Source organism: Vicugna pacos, chromosome 10 (genome assembly GCF_048564905.1).
Source record: "Vicugna pacos chromosome 10, VicPac4, whole genome shotgun sequence".
NCBI classification, from domain to species: Eukaryota; Metazoa; Chordata; class Mammalia; order Artiodactyla; family Camelidae; genus Vicugna; species Vicugna pacos.
Window position 1 is genome coordinate 60263845 of NC_132996.1, and position 20813 is coordinate 60284657.

The window sequence follows — 20813 nt, forward strand, 5'->3', positions numbered from 1 at the left end:
GCCTTACAGAATTTAGGAGGCTTGGGAAGTGGCTCAGTAGACTTGGAAAGAGGGTCCCTGAGAAGGAGAAGAGGCTGGAGGCAACACACTATGTCACCTACTTTCTATGGCTTTGTACATAATGAGTCCTGTCTTTAGTTCTTTCCTTTAAAACAAATGCTCCCCATTCCAGGCTGAATTCAACAAGCATCTACATGCCTGGTACTAAATGAGGGGCCCTGGAGAATATGGCCCTAAGGAGCTTACAGTGAACCTAATTGGGCGGATTAAACATATACACCACACAGCTAAAGAAAACACAAAACAACACATAAACAAGTGCATAAAACTATAAACAGCACAGCACAAAGTGCTAAGGGAATTCACAGGTTCTTAGCTTGAGACAAAGCTTAAATACCATCTAATTAGAGAACTATTCAAATGTTCAACTCCCCTTGACAAAACCTTGGCCAAATGAGCCCCCACGGGATGTAGGAAGCTTAGTCAGAAACTAGACTGGTTGAGTCCAGAAGGCCACTAACCTCACAATGCCCAAATGGCTTTTGCAGCAATACAAGAGATGATGGCTTCAGAAGAGAAAGGGTCTTAAATAGAACGTTTCTCCACTGGAGAAACAGAGGGACAGTAAAAATCACAGCAGCTGTCCAAAGTCTTCATCCTCCATCACGACTACAACCTCCAGAAAAGAACATTTCATAGTATACTATCCACTCCTTTTTAGCTTGCTTCCTCAAATTTTTTTAAAAAATAAGCATAAATATTTCATTGAGTTCTTTATGTATCTCCAGACTAAAGGTCTAATGTTAAGGTAAGGAAGTATTCTGTTTGGCCTTTATCCAAAGATCCTTTCGGGCCTCTGGGGACCCAGTTCATGATCTAGGGTACGAGAAAGCCCCTGCCTTTTTAAAGTCCAGAGCTTCCAAAAGTGAGGCCTGCTGGTCATGGAGGGGCTGGACTGGAGTATTCCTTGGTGCCTATGAGCATAACATCTCTGGTCCCAGCTGGAAGATCACACCCTTGTCCTGCATCACTCTGCCAAGCCTAGGAGAGCTGCCATACAGCGGAGCCTTGACAATGGCACTCACCCTCATGGAGGTCTCGCCACCATGGGCCTGTTGCAGCCTGAAGACCTGGGCCACCATGTGCTCTGTGGATGGGTGCAGCAGGATCCTTCGTGAGGCCAAGCCCACCATTACATACCGACCCATCGGGGACAGACTCACCGAAATGGCATTGGGACCTGAGGGCCAAAAGAACAGAGAGACATTTCCAGGAGTTCTTGCTATTACAAGGAAATAACTTTCCCTCGTAGTCTTTTCTCTTTTTCTCCAATCTTCATCTTTTGTCATCCTGGGGTTCTCTCATAGGATTTATGGAGGAATACAATGAGAAGGCATGTAAAGTATTGAGTACAGTGTCTGACATATAGAAAGTACTTAAAAATGCTAACCAGTGTTATCACAGAATTACGTTAAAAATTATCATACTGTAAGTACTATTTTATAATCTACTTTTTTCACTTCATACATTATGAATGTTTTCCCATCATTAAATATTCTTCTGTAAGAACATTTTAAAGGCCAAATGGTATCCTGTCCTATCAATGCACCATCTTTTATTAAAGCAACTCTTTACAATTGGACATTTTTCTCTATGCTAGATAACACTATTGTGAACATCCCTGTATATAACTCTTGTATAGTTTTCTGATTATTTCCTTGGAAGTGAAATTACTAGATCAAGAGAACATACATTCTGGGGGCTTTTAATACACAATGCCAAACTGCTTTGCAGTGTATGAGTGTGCCCACTTCCCCAAGACATGACAAGAACAAAGCTCCTCCCTTACTCCTGCCCATCACAAAAGGAGTATGCCGGCGATGCCACTGTCGTAGGGAGGCCTATTCTTTTGAAATTCTTCTGCAGTGCCACCAGCCAGGACAGAGTGATCTGCCTTCCTCTGATCTGTGCCCCAGTGAAGCAGGGGCAGAATGCGACCATTACTCCTGCCTAAGCCATGCCTCACCTAGGAATGCCCATACCAAGGTACTAGTGTCCCTCTGTCACTAGGTTGGGCTTCTTGTCCCTTACCAAATCGCTTGGTGTAGAGCATTTCGCCCAGGTTATGGGGGGCCAGAGAGTACACTGCCAGGATGCCTTCATCAGGAAAGCCCCTTTGGCTGCTCGGGATGAAAGCTGCCAGGAGCTGGCCGTCTGCAGAAATGTCACAGCTGGCATCATTGTAGATCTTGCAGTTCTGCACCAGCACATTCACAGAGGCTGCATCAGACAAAGAAAGAAATATGGGTAAGAGCCTGAAGTTAATGGTATGAAAAATTCTGGGTCAAGAAATCTGGGAGTCTTCCTAAGGGCCTGAACCTTCCCTAGAAATGCTAAAGGCTGCCTTACAAAACTAACGTGTCATTCAACAAGCAACACAAAACACAGAAAAATATGTCTCTTCTACCACTTTAACAGGAAACTACAGATAGTCATCACAACTACAACCACCTGCTGAGTCTCAGTGCACACTTAGGAAATGTCGCTTGAGAGATGAGAGAAGGAACAAGTTATTCGGAATTGTTCCTGGAGAGCCACTCAATAGCAGGTATTGTCCAAAAGATCAAAACTGAGATGAATGAAAATGCAAACACACTGATTCCGAGGAAAGGGTGATACAGGTAAGACTTCCTTGGGGGTGAGAATCCTACTCTCCACTTGCTAGGTGACCTTGGAGAAGGAAACTATTTCACAGATTTGTGTGAAATCTTATTTTCTCAGTTAAGAGAACTGGAACAATTAGAGACTTCAATCTTCTGGACAGCTCTCTGCTAACACCAATCCCTAATTCCACAAGAGAGGATGAGGAGAAACAAAGCCCAGCCCTGGCTGGATGGCAGGAACTATTTTCATTTCTCACTGTGCTCTATGCCTCATCCCTACAATAAACCAATGACCATGTGCAGCCCCAGCCTGCACTTAGCAGTTACTGAGAGTTAAGCACAGGGTCAGCCAGGCAGCAGGCAGGATCAGCACGAGGGAGTTGGGGGTGGGGTGGGGGAATGTCTGTCGTGGGGAGAATCTGTTCCACATGACAGGACTAATGAGATGTTAGCCAGCTCTGGGACTGTGCCTGCATGCTTTGTTTTGGTTTTCACTTGAATCCCTCTTCGAGGCCCATTCTGCGAATCCCTGCCAGAAGGAAGTGGCCTACCCTTGACGGGAGCCTGGAACCAGAGTGCCCACATCATGGGCATGAGCAGAACAGCACAACATCCAAAGGGACCAAGCTCCTCTGGGCTCTGACTCATTTAGATCTATTTCATATGCACATGCAAAGAGACTAATTTACTTTCTCTCATTTGAAGGAGATGACTTTAGATGTCCACTGTCAGAAGCATTATGGTTAAAACAAACAAACAAGGCAACTCAACTGCCTTCACCAGATTCCAGGTGATCTACTCTAGGAAGCCTAAAGGCCTGACTGGGAAGGTCAAAGGCAAGTTTTTCCAGGAAATTGCCTTAAGGAAAACAAAACAAAGAACTGCTTTCTGGGGGGGCCTTGAGGCTTATGGGATCAGGGACTCAGAGTGATTTCTATAACTTTATATGCATCCTCCTTTCCCTGTGTGCTGTTAATGAAGCCACAGAGATGACAGAGTAGATCAAAAAAGACAGCAGAACACATTGATTAGGCTATTGTGCCAACCCTCGGGGGCTGACACCTACAGCACCATTACACATTAAACCGTGGAGGGACCACAAGGATGGTTCTGTTTGCTAACTAATAAAATAATGACATCCAAATACTCATTGCTGTCACCATTAGGGCTCTGTACTGCTCAACTTCCAACCCACCATCTGCTCGAGCCTGTATGGCTAGATTTATCTAGTTAGCACCAAGACCGTCTGCTCCTTACTCCGGGTCCCAAGCCTGTTGCTAAAAAGATGACAGTCTCCTCCTCCTTCCCAGGACTGACACATGATTACAGTTGAGGGTACAGAACCAGAGCAACGAGGGGAGCTTTAGGAGTGAGTCCATCTTGGTTTTATAACCTTGATGTTGGCACAATTCTCAGAAAGATAAAAAGAAACTGCCAATTTAGACTGTAACCATCAAAGGTGGAGAGAGAAAGTAAAAAAATCACAAATATTAAGTAGGACATGAAAATAAACAGGGAAGGAGATGGGACTCTGTGGGCTTTAAGATAGCTTTGCATGCTTACCATTTTATTTACATTTAGTATCTCAAAAATGCCTGGTGAGTATTTTATGAAAGTAGGCTTTTCTCTCTTGCTGTTACAGAGATCTAGCTCATGTATGTGAACACGCAATTCAGTCAGACATACAGAAGCCTACAATGACCCTCAAAACTCACCACCAACTTAAAAAGCACTGAACTACCTACTGCCAGATTAATCTCTACGGGGGTTGAGGGTGGGGAGTAAAGTACAAGGAAGGTCTTCCTTCTTCTGGGAAGCTCGGCTCTAAGCCCTTGAAAAACTGGGCATATAGACAAAAGCATTTTGTCAGCCTCAAATCCAAGCCACTGCATTTGTGTTTGTACTATATTATGATGATTCCAAGTCAATGGCCATCTCCCAAATTTTGTCCCCTCCCCTCAACTCCACACAGTTTCACAACTACTCCCAGTTCCTGCAGTGAGCTGAGAGAGAGAGGTGCAAATAACAAATGAAAAGAGAATTGTGAAAATTAAAGCAGAGCTTCTCCAGCAGCATGTGCCATTTCACCACCTGTACAGCTAGGGATCTAGGGTTTCACTTCTACCCTAATGAAGGGGATGTGGTAGGGAAACTACAGAGTGATCTGGTCGCTTCAGCGAGCACTGGGTGGTATGTTTACAGTTTCATTAATATTTCAAAGCTCCAATTAGCAACTTACATTTGCTGCTTGTTGTCTATTAATTTCCCACATGGAAATGGAAATGCTCGGCTACAACAGTGAGTGTTCGCTGCTTCAATTTGCTCGTGCAGCTTCTTCTCATAAGGCTGAAATCTTGGTGAGTTAATTTACACAGGGAGAGATTTCCTGGATCTCTGCTACTCGATTTCTGAGGCCATAGGAAAGTAATGCCCTAATGACAAAGACAGTTCATCCTTTCTGGACTCAACAATAACATAAGCAGGTAGAGAAAAAGGCAAAGTGAAATACAGCCTAAGACACTGGCAACCCACACACCACTAGAAATCTTTGTTCTGCTCCCTGCCTCGCCTTACTGCAGTGGTTCTCAAGCGTGAGCACGCATCAGAATCACCTAGAGGGCTTAAAACACAGAATGCTGGAGTGAGGCCTGAGAATTTGCATGTCTAACAAGTTCCCGGGTGTCACTGATGCTGCTGGTCTAGGACCACAGTTGAAAAGTGCTGCCTTACCAAACAGTTCTTGATCCCTGAGCTGGAGTGCCAGCAAAATGCCCTGCACTTAAAGGCAAAACACATACAGGGAATGATGATGGAGCAGTTAGCTGGGCAGCTGAGAATGGAAATAAAGGCTAGGAAAGAAAGGATTTTTCAAATCAAAACTGCTTAAGAGCTTCAGGGGGCAGCTCCAGGGGGAGCAAAAACGATGCAGAAGACAGCAGGAAGCCATGTTCCAGACTCTGCAATGTAATCTCCTCCTAATTATAAATGATTTCCAAGTGAAAATGCCCTAGCAGGGAATGGGAGGGGTAAAACATACAGATGCCTGGAGGAGCAGATGGCTCTGCCTTCCTATCAGCTCCATAAATTATAAACAAACACCTTGTACAAAGATCGATTTGTAGCCTGTTGCTGGCTGGCCAGATGAGGCCATGGGAGCAATTAGCAGTTGCAGTGCTTTTGCAAATGCATTAGATACTGATTGGGAAAACCCAAAGGGGTTTAAATCAGCAAGAAAATTTCCTTTTGGCTATCTCTGAGCCCTCAGATTTCAGAATAAGACCTCCTGCACAGAGCTCACTAAGTAAGTACTCCCCAGTGGCACCACTCACTCACTATATCCTCTGTGGTGGGTCTGCCCCACACCGCTCAGCTGCTGAGTTTCTTAAGGTCCCTTTTGGCAGGGCACCCTGGTGACCAGTGCTATTCACCCAATAAGAATTTACTCTTAAAACCACAGTGAATCTAATGAGCTACTTTTTTTTTCTTTCATGAAAGTGGTTTCAAAATTATCTACGTATATAAGGCCTTATTCACAAATGTCTTAACTCTTTACAGACAGTAATCTCAGTGCATCTCAGTGGAGAGAAACAGGTGGCAGAATCTTTAGCCTAATTCCAGAGAAGGGTTAAATCCAACTCAGATAAGTCAGATGATCAGCAACATGGTAGCTGCTGAACACATGAGTAAAACAGGACCAGTGGTTTCCGGGCATGGGCTGTGCCAAAGCCAAACGCTACCCTCCACTGGGAAGTACATAAGGTTCAGAAACGAATCCTACTACAAAACAGACTCCCAACTTAACTCTGCAAACAGCTGAATCTATCAAAACTGTTAACTAGACTCTATTCAGAAAAACCAGGAATAGTTAGAGCCAATGACAGGAAGCTCAGGTAAAAGTGACTGTCATTCTAGAGGGAAGAACCATGGGAAGAACACTGGCCATCATCAGATATATGTGCTCTGAACTAGAAAACAGGGTTTTCCCTAGGCCAAAACACTATGAAAAACAGGGCAATTTTAAAAAGCAGAATTCTAACACCACACAGGATTTGAGTGAGGGAGAAAGGTGAGCCGAATTAAATGAGTCAATCTGGTTGCACGTGACACTCTCTGATCAGCTCAAGTTTTACAAGAGCCATGATCAAAGGATGTAAGAAGGAACATGGAGAATGACAGGAAGTTGTAGACGACAGGAAGTTGTAGACAGAGCAAGCTGAGGCTTGTACAAAGAATGTTAAGGACAACCAAAAAGACTGTCTCTGCTATGCTAGCAGCATATCCAATGCCTGTATTCTTCTGAACAATTTGTTTTCCTATCAAAGAAAATTATCTCCAATTGGGGACAAACAACATCAGAAGGATTAGAAGCCGATTACAGGTGAGGCAACAGGTTAAGAGAGAACTGTCTTCTTTACATGAACATCACTCTCCAGAGATGGAAAATGCATCTCTCAGAGTACTGGAAACAGGGGCAGCTGTGACTTTACAATTATGGCCATACTCTTAAAGAATCATGGTATAGTTTCTAAGAAAAAGACCTAATAAAAAGAGCACTTATTGATCATTTACTATAGTAGTGCCAGGTACTATTCAGAGTGGTTGAAATGTATTAACTAATTTAATTCTCATAACAACCCTATGAGGTTGACACTACTATAACTAAGTCAAGGAAACTAAGATATAGAGAAATGAAGTAATCAAGACAAAGAAAAAGAAGAAAAAACCTGCAAATTATATTTGTAACACAAGCATAACACTGATACCAAAACTCATAGATTTCATAAAAAAAGTAAAAAACAGATCTATCTCACAAATATCAAGGAAAAAAATCAATTATTAGCAAGTTATATGGAAAGAATTTAATGCTAAAGAATATACCATGCATGGATTGATCTAGAGATTATCATACCAAGTGAAGTAAATCAGAAAGAGAAAGAAAAATGGCATATGATATCACTTACATGTGGAATCTACAAAACAAAAGAAATTATTTATAAAACAGAAACAGACTAACAGACATAGAAAATAAACTTATGGTTACCAGAGGGAACAGGGGTTAGGGAAGGATAAAATGGGAGTTCAGGATGTGCAGATACTAACTACTACACATAAAATAGATAAACTCCACAAGGTCCTTCTTACTGGGAACTATATTTAATATCTTGCAATAGCCTATAATGAGAAGGAATAGGAAAAGGAATACACACACACACACATACACACACATGCACACACAAACTGAATCCCTATGCTGTACACCAGAAACTAACACAACATTGTAAATTGACTATATGTCAATTAAAAAAAAAAAGAATACATCATGAACCAGGTGGGATTTATTCAAGGAATGTAAGGATGGGTGTCAATATTACAGAATCTATCAACATAATGATCATATTATTAGCTCAGAGGAGAGAAAAAACATATGATCATCTTCATGTGTGCCGATAAGGCCTGACTCAGTTCAAGATGCATTCTTGATAAAAAACTCACAATAGGAATAGATAACTTCCTTAAAACGATAAACTAGTTCAACCCAAAAGTCAACAATACACTTAATGGGAAAAAGCTAGGAGTTTTCCTACTGAAGTTTGGAACAATATGAGGATGCCCATTATTATTTAACATTGTTCTGATGGTAGCAGCCATTGCATTTAAACAAGAAAAAGAAACCACAGGTGTAAAACTCGGAATGGAGGAAATAAAATTATTACTATTTATAGATAACATACCTAGAACCTATGAGATTAAGCTATCGACTATAATTAGTAAATAAATTCAGTAAGATAGTAGAATTTTTAAAAAGCTTATAACAAAAAACTTTAAAAGTGTATAAGATTACAAGAAGAAAACTCTAAAACATTCCTAAGAACACGAGAGACTTGGAGAAACTGAAAATCATACCATGTCATTACATAAACAGATATAAAAATATTGAGTCTACTTGAGTTATATTCAATGCGATCACATTCATTACACTAACAGGATTTTTTTTCAGGGAGGAGAAGGGAAGAGGCAAGGTAGTTTTAAAGTCCATACGGAAACACAAAATGTTCAAGTGAGCAAGAAATTTTGGATTAAAGCAAAAACAAACACAAGAGGCGACTAGTCCTACCAGATTCTAGAACGCAGAGCCTCAAACTTAAACCCATGTGGTATTGACACATGAATAATCTCAGGGACAGAATAGACAGAAAAAAATACACCTAAATACACACAGGAAATTAAGAGGATAAAAGTGACATCCCAAATCAATGGGGACAAATGAATCACTTAATAAACTGGTTGGGACAAATGAATAGCCACATGGGGGAAAAGGTGGAGCATACGCTGCTTATTTGGGATTAGGCTAAATTTCTGGTGAATCAAAGATTTAAAGGTAGAAAAATGAAAATATGAAAGTACTAACTGATCTTCCTGACGATGACACAAAATTTAGGAACCATAAAAGGAAAGCTGGATAATTCTGACTACTTAAAATAAGTTCTATGACAAAAATAACCTTCAGCAAAGTCAAAAGACAAATGACAACCAGGAAACTCCTATTATAAGTTCATTTTCTGATTTATAAAGAGTTCTTGTAGAACTAATAAGGAAAAGACCAGTAAAAAATTAGGTAAAGCACATGGACAGGTCAGGAAAAGGCAACACACATAGCTAAACGTAAGAAGAGCCATACAACCTGGTTTACAATATGAGAAATACAAATTTAAAATACTTACATACTATTTTCCACCATCAGATTTGCAAATACCCCAAAATATGATACCATAAGCAAGAGTTTAGGGAAACACACATTTTCATAAACCATAGGCAAGAGTATAAATTGGTATAACCTCTACCAAAATCATGAACGTACATTTTCTTTCTCCCTACAATTCCATTTCTAGGAATTTATCCTATAGATATACTTGCACATGTGCCAAATGACAAACTGCAGCACAGTTTGTCAGCAAAATACTGAACACAACCTAAAAATTCCTCAGCAACCTATAATGGGAAAGAATCTGAAAAAGTATGTGTATAAAACTGAATTACTTTGTTGTATACCTGAAACTAGCACAACATTGTAAATTAACCACACTTCAATTATTTAAAAAATGGTTTAAAAAGAAAAAGTCCCTCAATAGAACTAGTTAAAAAATGGAATCTAGAGATTCCATTTGGACAGTGGAATACTAGGCAGCCATTAAAAATGAGTAAACTTTACATACTGAGATGGAAAGATCACCAAGATACATTATACAGTAAAGAAAGTAAAGGGCAGAAAGAAGAATATGTATAACATCCTAACATTTGGGTTAAACAGAGGTGGAAAAACACATTTACATGTGCTTTTATATGCATACAATATTCCTGAAACGATATACAAGAAACTGCTAATTGTCTATGGGTGGCATGGTGGGTACCTGGGAAGGTTGGGAAACTTTTCACTGCATATCCTTATATATTTTAAAAATCTTTGAATGGTGAATGTATTTCAGATTATAATTTTAAAAAGCAAATAAAATTTTTAAAAAAACAAAATAACTGGAAAAAATTATAGCAAGCAAGATCTGGGCCAAAAATCTAGATATAAACAAGAAAACTTGGTATTTAACAAGGGAAAAGGTAGACTGCATTTGATTTCTAGCAGAGTTAAAGAAAAAATTATTGAACATATGGCTTAAAAGCACTTAGAAATAAATTATTACTTCTGAGGTTTCACTAAGAGCAGGACATAAAAAATTCAACCTCATTTTCATGGTCTGATAAGGGTGTTAAGATTGGCATACTGGGAAATGCCACAGAGACTATCTTGATTATTTTAAGGTATCTGACAAACTGTTATAATACCCTGTAGACAAGACAGAAAAATATGGGCTTCACATGTGAACAACCAAGCCTAGGTGCAAATTCAGGAACCAAAATCAACACAGAGAAGTCCACAGGAACGTACCTCAAGGCTTGGTGCAATGTCCTGACCGATGCACCAACTTTGCTAGCAATCCAAAGCAGGACAAAGAAAGTATGTTTATCAAATTAGTAGATGGTATAAGATTGAGAAAAAAGGACTGAATCAAAGTTCAAAAAGATGTTGAGAGGCAGGAAGTAAGAAGTGCAATTGACACTATTAAGGTAAAACTTAACAGAAACAAATACAAACCTTTGGCGGTTTTTAAAACATTCAAACTGCACAAGTAAGTACAGGATGGTAGTAGAGTCTTGGTTTATTAACAATTATCAAGGATTTTTAAGGGACTGTAACCTCAATAGTGACCTGAGAAAAATCTGTCACTTAGAAGAGGCATCATTAGACATACTCAATGGAGATTCAGAGGCAGGAGAACTAAGACCAATGAGAGGAAGTGACAGCAAGGGAAACGGTGGCTGGGTATAAGACAGAATATCTGAATAGGAATTTAGCAGTGATGGATTAGGCCAACTCATCAGACAATGTGACCTATCACCTGAAGTGTTCAAGCAGAGGCTGAACTGCCACTTCCCGGGAAAGCGTGAGAGCCCATCATTAGAAAGTGAAATGAGATGCCTAAAATATTGCAATTCCAACTGAGTAACTGGGACATGGGATTACAGACTCCCCACAGAAGCTGGGAAAATGGACTGTCAGACAGACATGTTTGTGAATCACACCTCAATCGGGCCACTCATTTCACTCATTCCATTCAGATATGGATTAATAAATGAGTTTAACATCACTGTAGTCTTTCTGCAAGGGTCTGGCTCTCACTTTCTACACTCCTTTCTCTTCCTCTCAGTTCCACCCAAACTTTCAGGCTTGGAACAATGAACTACTCCTGGGGCAGACATCTTCATTTTGGTGTCCACGTTAGCACTGTTCCGAGCACTGCACCTGGCACCGTTTGCTGCTTAGGGGGATACTCAAGACACGTCTGCTGAATTGCTTAATGAGAGTTGGAGAAGAGCTGCAGAAATGGCACAGGGCAGTCAGCTGCCCAACGAGATGATGAAAAATCTGATGCTACATGGGTTTCTGAGCTCTGGCTCACCAGTAAGAGATAGCCCTTCCATCAGCACCCCCAGTTCTACCTTGGCTTACCATTACTGATTTCTGGGAGGTCAAACTTAGTGAAGTCCCACCACTGGAGCCGGTAGGTAGTATTGGCAATGTTACTGGCCACGGCAGACTGTCCATCACCAATCACTGCCCCTGGTGGGGAAGAGGACAAAGAGAGCACGTTATAGTGTTTATCTACATGTGTCCATTGCAAACATGAGACAAAACTGGGATTAGTAGGAGAGGAGGGAAAGGAAGAACCACAACTAAGGCTGAAGACAGCTGACAAGTCCTATTTGTCAAGTCTCTACCTCAAAGAGAAACCAGACATGTTTCTCAAGAATAATTCTACATGTAAATATAACCTTATATACTATACTATATTATATTAATATAATCAGCCTCCACCCAATTATTACTTAACATTTACTTAGTGCCAGCAATGTGGCAGGTACTGTATATATACTGTCTGATAGGCTCACAATTTAAAGAGACAGATGAATTTGCATTGAAATGTTGGAAAAGAGGAAAGAAAGAAAAAAGAAAAATGGAAGGACACCATTAACACAGAAAAGCCACACAGAAAAGCATTTTAGTCCCCGGATGTCTTTGTGACAAGCAGCGCTCTTTGGGAGAAAGCGTATCCTCCTTTGTACATGACCTTCTTCCTAATAAAACATCTCAAAGGGAGGCTTCCTCCAGGAGAGAGGCAGCCAGAATTCAGCTGATTGGATACAGACAGTCAGTAAAGAAAAATTGAGGTAATAACTGTTAATCTCTTCTGGACCCCTGGCATGTAACACAACAGAAATTTATGAGCCTAGCTTTTCTGCATCAGAATATTTTTATTAAGGCAATATTTTATAACCCCCTGCCCTGCCCTGCCCCAGGAGAACTCCCTGGAATCCAGATTCCCTTGTACCATCTCATGGTTTAACTTTGCCTGAGATATGCACTTCTGTATGACATTTTTTTCCTTGGTAACCAATTAAACAAAAAATGGATTTTTTTAAAACAGGGTGACACTTTAATTTGCAGTTGTATTTCATTTTACATGAACATGTCATTTCCTCCTCCTCCTCCTTCCGAGGTGCATTTCATATACAACCACCCTTCTGATCAGACAGAGCCAAACCCTCTTGGGAGAATAGAACATTCTTGTATGCTACACAACCTAAACGGCATTCTCTGCTGCAAACCAACCCAGACTTTGAGAACCTGAACTCGTTAGAGCTGACTAGCCTCGGAACAACGGACAATTCTATTCCTAGATTCTTCACTATCACCAGCTTCCTCCTCTGTATGTCACTGCAAAAGGGTCTTGTCATTTGTTTTTTTTTTTTTTCCCTTTTAGAGAGTTGCATTTATTGCTCTGCTACTCCTGGTGTTTCCTTATTCTTTCGTCAGTCGGTCAAGAGGCTGACTAGCCTCGGAACAACGGACAATTCTATTTCTAGATTCTTCACTATCACCAGCTTCCTCCTCTGTATGTCACTGCAAAAGGGTCTTGTCATTTGTTTTTTTTTTTTTCCCTTTTAGAGAGTTGCATTTATTGCTCTGCTACTCCTGGTGTTTCCTTATTCTTTCGTCAGTCGGTCAAGAGATCATTCAGAGAGAAAATGTTCTCCATACAAGCCATGAAATATGAGAAAAGTACTCTTGTCACTCTCCTCCAGCTGCTGCAGGCCACTGTCTGAGAAGACTCTTTTCAACATTAGTTTATCTATAGTCTCCTTGTCTCAGTTTCAATTTGTAAAGAAAAGTACAAACAACAATTCATTCCCAAGATGACGATACTTCTAGATCAATGTATTCTCAGCACAGGTAGTATTGCCGTCATGGGGACGAAAACTGGCTCAAGGGGTGGGGGTTGGGGCGGAATCTTAGTACAATCGCTAGTTTCCTCTGAAGTGCTGCAATATGTGAACACATACACAGCGTATCCATGACGTTAAAATTTCATAGGAGGAGGGTGGTTAGGGGAAAAATATCTAAAAATGCTCCTAAGGAGGGTAATGATGAAATAACGGTTGAGGAATACTGTTCTAGATAAACTAATACCACCCAAACAATAACATTCTTTAAAATCTTGCAGATACAAAGACACAGTGCCAAATGGTCATGATCTCCCGGAAAGCCTAAGAAAGACAGCATCTGAGGGTTGTGTCAATAAGCCCACTGACCTCAAATCCCTACTGAGGGCCCTGTGGCATATCACACAAATAAGGTAAATATATGCCTTTGCTTAACCTTTACAGAAAATTCTGTAATAATTACATTTGACTTGGGAAATTCTGTTGAACCACTGGGTCATGAGGAGGGTACAGGACTTTCTTAATAGGAACTTTCTTGATTTTTCCAGGCCTTCTTCATAATGAAAATAATTTTTTTAATTCCAAGGTCTACTTCCTGGGAAAGAACAATTCAGTTTCACTTGGACCCAGGCTCAATTCCATTGAGCTTGTGAATTGTTCCTCTGGCTTCCTTATCTAGATGGTTGACATTTCCAACCACTAGTCTCTCTCAGATTACTTTAGTTCCTTACAATTTCCTCCAACTTTTAATAGAAAAGCATATAACCCAAAATGGAAGAAGGCAAGTTGATTTTCTTAGTATTTGGAAAGAACTTCTAGTTGCTAAAAGAGGTTAGGAAAAAATGGAAGAAACAAACCCCAGGAGCTTAAAATCTGGGAGAGAGGATGAAAGCTACAAACAGGGAAACAGTTAAGGAAAATACCAGGTGCTTTAAGAGTGCTATGGATCTACAACTGGAATACAAATGACTGAGACTCCAACCCACAGATCCAGAAGTATCCTGTACGTCCATGCCTCAAGGAACGTCCTCTGGAGAACAGCTGTGCAATAAAATAAACATGTATGGCTGTGCTGTGTGGAAGAGATTGGGGAGGTGTTTTCTGCCAGTGGTGCCAGAGTGCTGATAAGGAATGGAGTCTTGGTATCAGGGAGAGTTGATTTTCAGCACCGTGTAAACACAGATTAGGAGCTAAAGATGCCAGCAACAGATTAAAGTATCGTCACTAGGTTCTCTTCTGTAAGAACTGCAGGCCAACTGAGCCTGTCTCTTGGAAACATCAGGAAGAAAAAGTATCACCCTATTTAAAAAAACCCCAACCATTTAACAAGCCTCTGGCCACCAAGCTGAAGGTATAGGAAATGTGCCAGAATGAATTAACAGACTGAGCTACGAAGTATTTACATAGGAGGCACTTAGTCTCGGAAACCAAATCCTGACAGAATGCCGAGAGATTGCTGAGGCCTCAAGTAATTCTCAGTAATAACAGAATGGAACAGGCTAGACTCCGGGTTTCTCAACTTCCACTAGTGATATTTTGGGCCAGATAATCCTCTGTTTAGGGGGTGAGGTGGGTCTTGTTCCCTGCAGGAAATTTAGCAGCATCCCTGGCCTCTTCCCACTAGATGCCAGTAGCACATCACCCCCTCATCCAGTTGTGACAAGCAAAAATGTATCCAGACATTGCCAAATGTTTCCTGCGGATCAAAATCATCCCTGGTTGGGAAACTCCAACCAGATAAATATAGCCTACACATTAACTCCAAGACAGGTGCTCAGAAAGCACTACTAAGGGAATACTCACTACTAAAGGCACCTGAACTGTTAGTGACGCTGATTTTGTAAAGAAACTAATAAAAGGCACAGCGTTATACAAATATTCTTTTAGCAAACTTCCAGTTTTCCATTTCTGCCATGGATTAGCATCTGGCTTGAACTAGGATCTTATGACTTGTCTGTTTTTTGCATGGTTTCTAAGACTATGGACTTCAGAATCAGATGGACTTGATTTTGACACCTGCTGCTGGTACCTATAGAGGTACGACTCTATGTAAATTAATCTCTCTGATCTTAGTTTCCTTATCTGTAAAAAGGGTATAATAAAAATACCTACATCTTTTAGGGATGTTTGGAAAACTTGTACTGAAAAAACAAATGTAAAGTGATGGCAAACAGTAAGTGCCTAATAAATGACACCATTAAAGCTATTTAAATCATTTATTCCAGTCTCTGTATGCTTTTCCTCTATAGGTACTGTTCTGTAATCAACAGCTCATAGACAGAGGTTCTTTTCTAAGAGACAAGCTCAAATAATGTGCCAGGATCAAGAAAGAAAAGCACTTAGTTTCAGAATTAAGAGCAAATTCATAAGCCCCAGACTCTTTAGTAATGTTCTCCTTGAAAAACAGCTCAGGCCAAAAGAGACCACATTCTGGGCCATGAAACATACTGTAACAAATTTAAAAGAACTGAAATTATACAAAGCATGCTGTCAGAACACAAGGAAATTAAACTAGAAAACAGAAACAGAAAGATAACTGGAAAATCCCAGAATACTTGGAGATTAAGCAACACAGTTTAAATAACACATGGCTCAAAGAAGACATTGCAAGAGAAATTTTAAAATATTCTGAACTAAATGAAAATACAACTTATTAAAATTTGTGGGATATAGCAAAAGCAGTGCTTAGAGGGATTGTTACTGTTTTGAATGTATGTATTAGAAAAGAAGAAAGATCTAAAAAATCAATTAATTTAAACTTCCATCTTAGGAAACAAGAAAAATGAATAGCAAATTAAATACAAAGTAAGCAGAAGAAAAGAAATAATCGAAATTAGAGCAGAAATCAGTAAGACTGAAAACAGCAGCTCAAGAGAGAAAAAAAAAATCAATGAAACCAAAAGCTGGTCCTTTGAAAAGATCAATAAGATTAGTAAAATCTTTAGGCAGGCTAACTAAGAAAAAAAGAGAGAAGACACAAAGTATCAATATCAGAAATAAAAGAGAAGCTATCACTACTGATCCCATGGACATTAAAAGGATGATAAAGAACTATTATGAATAATTCAATGCCCACAAGTTTGATAACCAAGATGAAATGGACTGATTCCTTGAAAGACACAGTCTACCAAAATTTACACAAGAAGAAACCAATAATCTGAATAGACCTATACCTATTACATTGAATCAATCATTAACAACCTCTCAGAACAGAAAATGCCTGGCCCAGGTGGGTTCATTGGTAAATTCTACCAAACATCTAATGAAGACATTATACCAAATCCCTATAATCTCTTCCAGAAAACTTAAGTTTTCCTAACTCGTTCTATGAGATAGCACTGCGCTACCTCAATGCCAAAATCAAAGATATTGAAGAAAAGAAAACTACAGACTAATATCTTTTATGAACACAGAAGTAAAAAATCCTCAACAAAATGTTAGCAAACCAAATATAAATATGTACAAAAATAGTTATACACTACAACAGAGATGCATCCCAGGTATGCAAGGCTGGTTCAACATTTCAAAATCAATTAATATAATCCATCACATCAACAGGATAAAGAAGGAAAATCTTATCATTTCAGTAGATGCAGAAAAGGCATCTGACAAAATCCAACACCTATCTATGATAAAAACTATCATTAAACTAGGAAGAGTGGGGAATTTTCTCAACTTGATAAACAATGTCTACAAAAAACCTATAGCTATATTTAATGCTGAGAAATGATAGCTGACTCTTGAACAATATGAGTTCAAACTGCATGGGTCCACTTACATGCAGATATTTTTCAATAAATATGTACTACAGTACTACAGGTCTGCAGTTGGTTGAACAAGGATGTGGAACAGCAGATACAGAGGCTGACTGTAAAGTTATACATGGATTTTCAACTGCATAGGGGTTAGAATCCCTATCTCCCACATTGTTCAAGGGTCAACCATATATGCTTTCCCCCTAAGACTAGGAACAAGCAAGGATGTCTACTCTCACAACTCTTCAACACTCTACTGGAAGCCTAGCTAATGCAATAAGACAAGAAAGATAAATAAGAAATATACAGATTGGAGAGGAAGAAATAAAACTGTCTTTGTTCACAAGTGACATGACTGTTTATGTAGAAAATCTCAAAGAATTAAAAAAAAAAAACCACCTCCTGGAACTATTAAGTGATTATATCAAGGTTGCAGGATATAAGGCCAATATACAAAAAGTCAACTGATTTCTTATATAACAGCAATGAATAAATGGAATTGGAATTTGAAATTAAAAATATAATACCACTTACACTAGCACCACAAAAAGAGAAAACCTTAGGTATAAATCTAACAAAATCAGTATAAGATCTACCTGATGAAAGAAATACAACAAATTTGAAAAAATATTGGAGAGATATTCCACATCATAGATGGGAACACCCAGTACTGTTAGTTGATGTCAATTCTTCCCAACTGGATCTATAGATTCAAAGCAATCCCAGTTAAAATCTCAGAACAGTACTTTGTGAGTATCAAAAACTGATTCTAAAGCTTACCTAGAAAGGTAAAAGATCCAGAATAGCCAACACAATATGCAAAGAAAGAACAAATCTGGAGGACACTATCTGACTTCAAGACTTACTATAAAGCTATAGTAATCAAGACAGTGTGGCACTGGAGGAAGAACAGACAAACGGATCAATGGAACAGAAAAAAGAGCCCAGAAATAAGCTCACATGAATATAGTAAACTGATCTTTGACAAAGGCAATTCAACAGAGAAAGGATAGTCTCTTCAAAAATGGTACTGAAACAACCGGGCATCCATTTGCAAAAAAAATAAATTAACCTATACAGAAACCTTACACTTAAAAAAAAAACAACTCCAATCGGGTAGACCTAGACATAAAACACACTATAACTCCTAAGTTATAATATAGGAGAAAATCTAGGTGACCTCGGGCTTCGCAAAGACTTTCAACATATAACACCAAAAGTACAATCCATGGAAGAATAAATTGACAAATTTTACTAAATTAAAATGAAAAACTCTGCTCTTCTGCACAGAAAAGACACTGTTAAAGAGAATGAAAAGACAATACACTGGGAGAAAGTCTTTGCAAAACACTTAACTGATAAAGGACTGGTATCCAAAATATACAAAGAACTCTTAAAACCCAACAATAACAACAAAAAACAATTAAAAATGGGTAAAGGATCTGAACAGACACCTCACCAAAGAAGATATACATATGGCAAATAAGCATATGAAAAGATGCTCAACATCATTCCTCATTAAGGAATTGCAAATTAAAGCAACAATGAGAAACCACTATGCACTTGTCAGAATGGCTGAAATCCAAAACACTGATAACACCAAATGCTGAACAGGATGTGAAACAACAGGAACTCTCATTCCATTACTGGTGGGAATGCAAAATGGTACAGCCACTTTGGAAGATAGTTTGGCAGTTTCTTGCAAAACTAAACATACTGTTACCATATGATCCAGCAATCATGCTCCTTGGTATTTACCCAAATGAGTTGAAAGCGTATGTCCACACAAAACCTACACAGAGATGTTTATAGCAGCTTTATTAGCAACTGCCAAAACTTGGAAGCAACCAAGATGTCCTTTAACAGATGAAAGGATAAATAAACTATGGTATATCCATATAATGGAATATTATTCAGTTCTAAAAAGAAATAAGCTATTAAGCCATGAAAAAACATGGGAGAAATTTAAGTGCATATCACTAAGTGAAAGAAGCAAAAAGCTACATATCATATGATTTTAATTATATGTCATTTTGGAAAAGCCAAAATTATGGACACAGTAAAGATCAGTGGTTGCCAGGAGTTGGGGGTGGGGGGTGGGGAGGCAGGGCAGAGAGGAATGTATAGGTGGAGCACAAGATTTTTGGGGACAGTGAAACTATTTTGTCTGATACTATAATGGTAGATCATGTCATCAAGGATTTGCCAAAACCCACAGAATTTATAACACTAGAGGTGAACCCTAATGTAAATGATGGACTTGGGTTATAATGATGTCTCAATGTTGGTTCATGGATTATAGCAAATGTACCACTCTGGGGCAGGATGTTGATGGTGAGCAAGGCTATGGGTGTATCGGAAGGAAGGAAGGTATATGAGAACCCTCTGTATTTTCCACTCAATTTTTCTGTAAACCTAAGACTGCTCCAAAAAAAGTCTATTAATTAAAAAGAAAGAGCACCCAAGACTCACATTCATGTTCTAGGAAATGGAGGAAACAGCAGCTGTCCATAAGCATACTTTAGTCATAGCAGTTCACTTTTTATCACGCAACCACAGAATTCTTCCCCTGGAGCTCAGACTAAAGAGTAAATGAGGATTATTCTGACGAGAGACAAAACGAGGGGGAAAAGAAAGCTAAATCCAGTGATCCCAGCCAACCACCAGAAAACAACCATCGCAAAAACCAAGCTGCCAAGTCTCATTCTCTGAGTCAAGTCTTCAACTTGTAGGCTGGAAGCCTCAGGAATGTGTCTAGGGATAAAATCTTAACAGTTATGATAGTCACGTGGTAGATTAGCTCTACCAAGCCTAGTAGCCTGAATGCATCACTCTGCCTCTGCTTCCCTTAGATTCTTCTCTTTTGCTGCTTGGAAAGGAGAATTAGGGACCTTTTTTTCCCCAAAGCAGTTTTTTAGCTTCTCTCCAAGGTCTGTTCTAGGAGTAGGGAAATGAAGAGTATGATTCAACAGTACAGTGAAAATATGGAACAATAGGAATCATTAGCAAATCTATCAGAAAAAGCTAATTTGGGAGGGTAAAGAAGGGCAAGTTACAAAGAAGGAAACAATTAAATCATATCTCAGTCCTATAAATTGTTCCACTTGAGGCTGCCTAATTCAGAATGGCCATCTCTGCGTGTTGCTGCTGAGAAGACAAGAGTAAGAATGGGGCTGGGGGCGCAAACACTCATCAGCCTGGAAACACAATTACTCTCTGCTTGGTTGTGGTATGAAGCCAAGAACCAGTCTGCTAATTGGACAGTAGAACTGAGACTAGAAACCCCAAGGCAGGTCCAACTGAACAACTAATCAACTTTTCAAAATTCTTAGAAAGCCAGCCACAAAAGACCACATATTGTATAATTCCATTTACATGAAATGTCTAGAAGAGGCAAAGCAACAGAACCAAAAAGTAGATTAGAAATTGCCTAGGGCTGTAGTGGGGCAGGGGAAATGAAGGGGGAAGAGGGAAGTGACTGTTAATAGGTATGGGGTTTTTCACAAGGTGATTAAAATGTTCTGAAATATATAGATAGTGGCAATGGTTGCACAACTCTGTG

The 20813-nt window shown here is 39.4% G+C and overlaps 1 protein-coding gene across 9 annotated transcripts in view; it reads right to left on the minus strand.

The window, feature by feature from the left end:
* Positions 1-20813, minus strand: part of AMBRA1 (autophagy and beclin 1 regulator 1) — a 152527-nt gene that overhangs the window by 27335 nt on the left and 104379 nt on the right. For all 9 annotated transcript variants that reach the window (XM_015246170.3, XM_015246172.3, XM_015246173.3 and 6 more), the window contains 3 exons: positions 11725-11835; positions 2092-2280; positions 1086-1240 (listed from right to left, as the gene is read on the minus strand). In XM_015246170.3, the coding sequence (XP_015101656.2) occupies positions 1086-1240; positions 2092-2280; positions 11725-11835 (455 nt within the window). The remainder of the gene's footprint in view (positions 1-1085; positions 1241-2091; positions 2281-11724; positions 11836-20813) is intronic.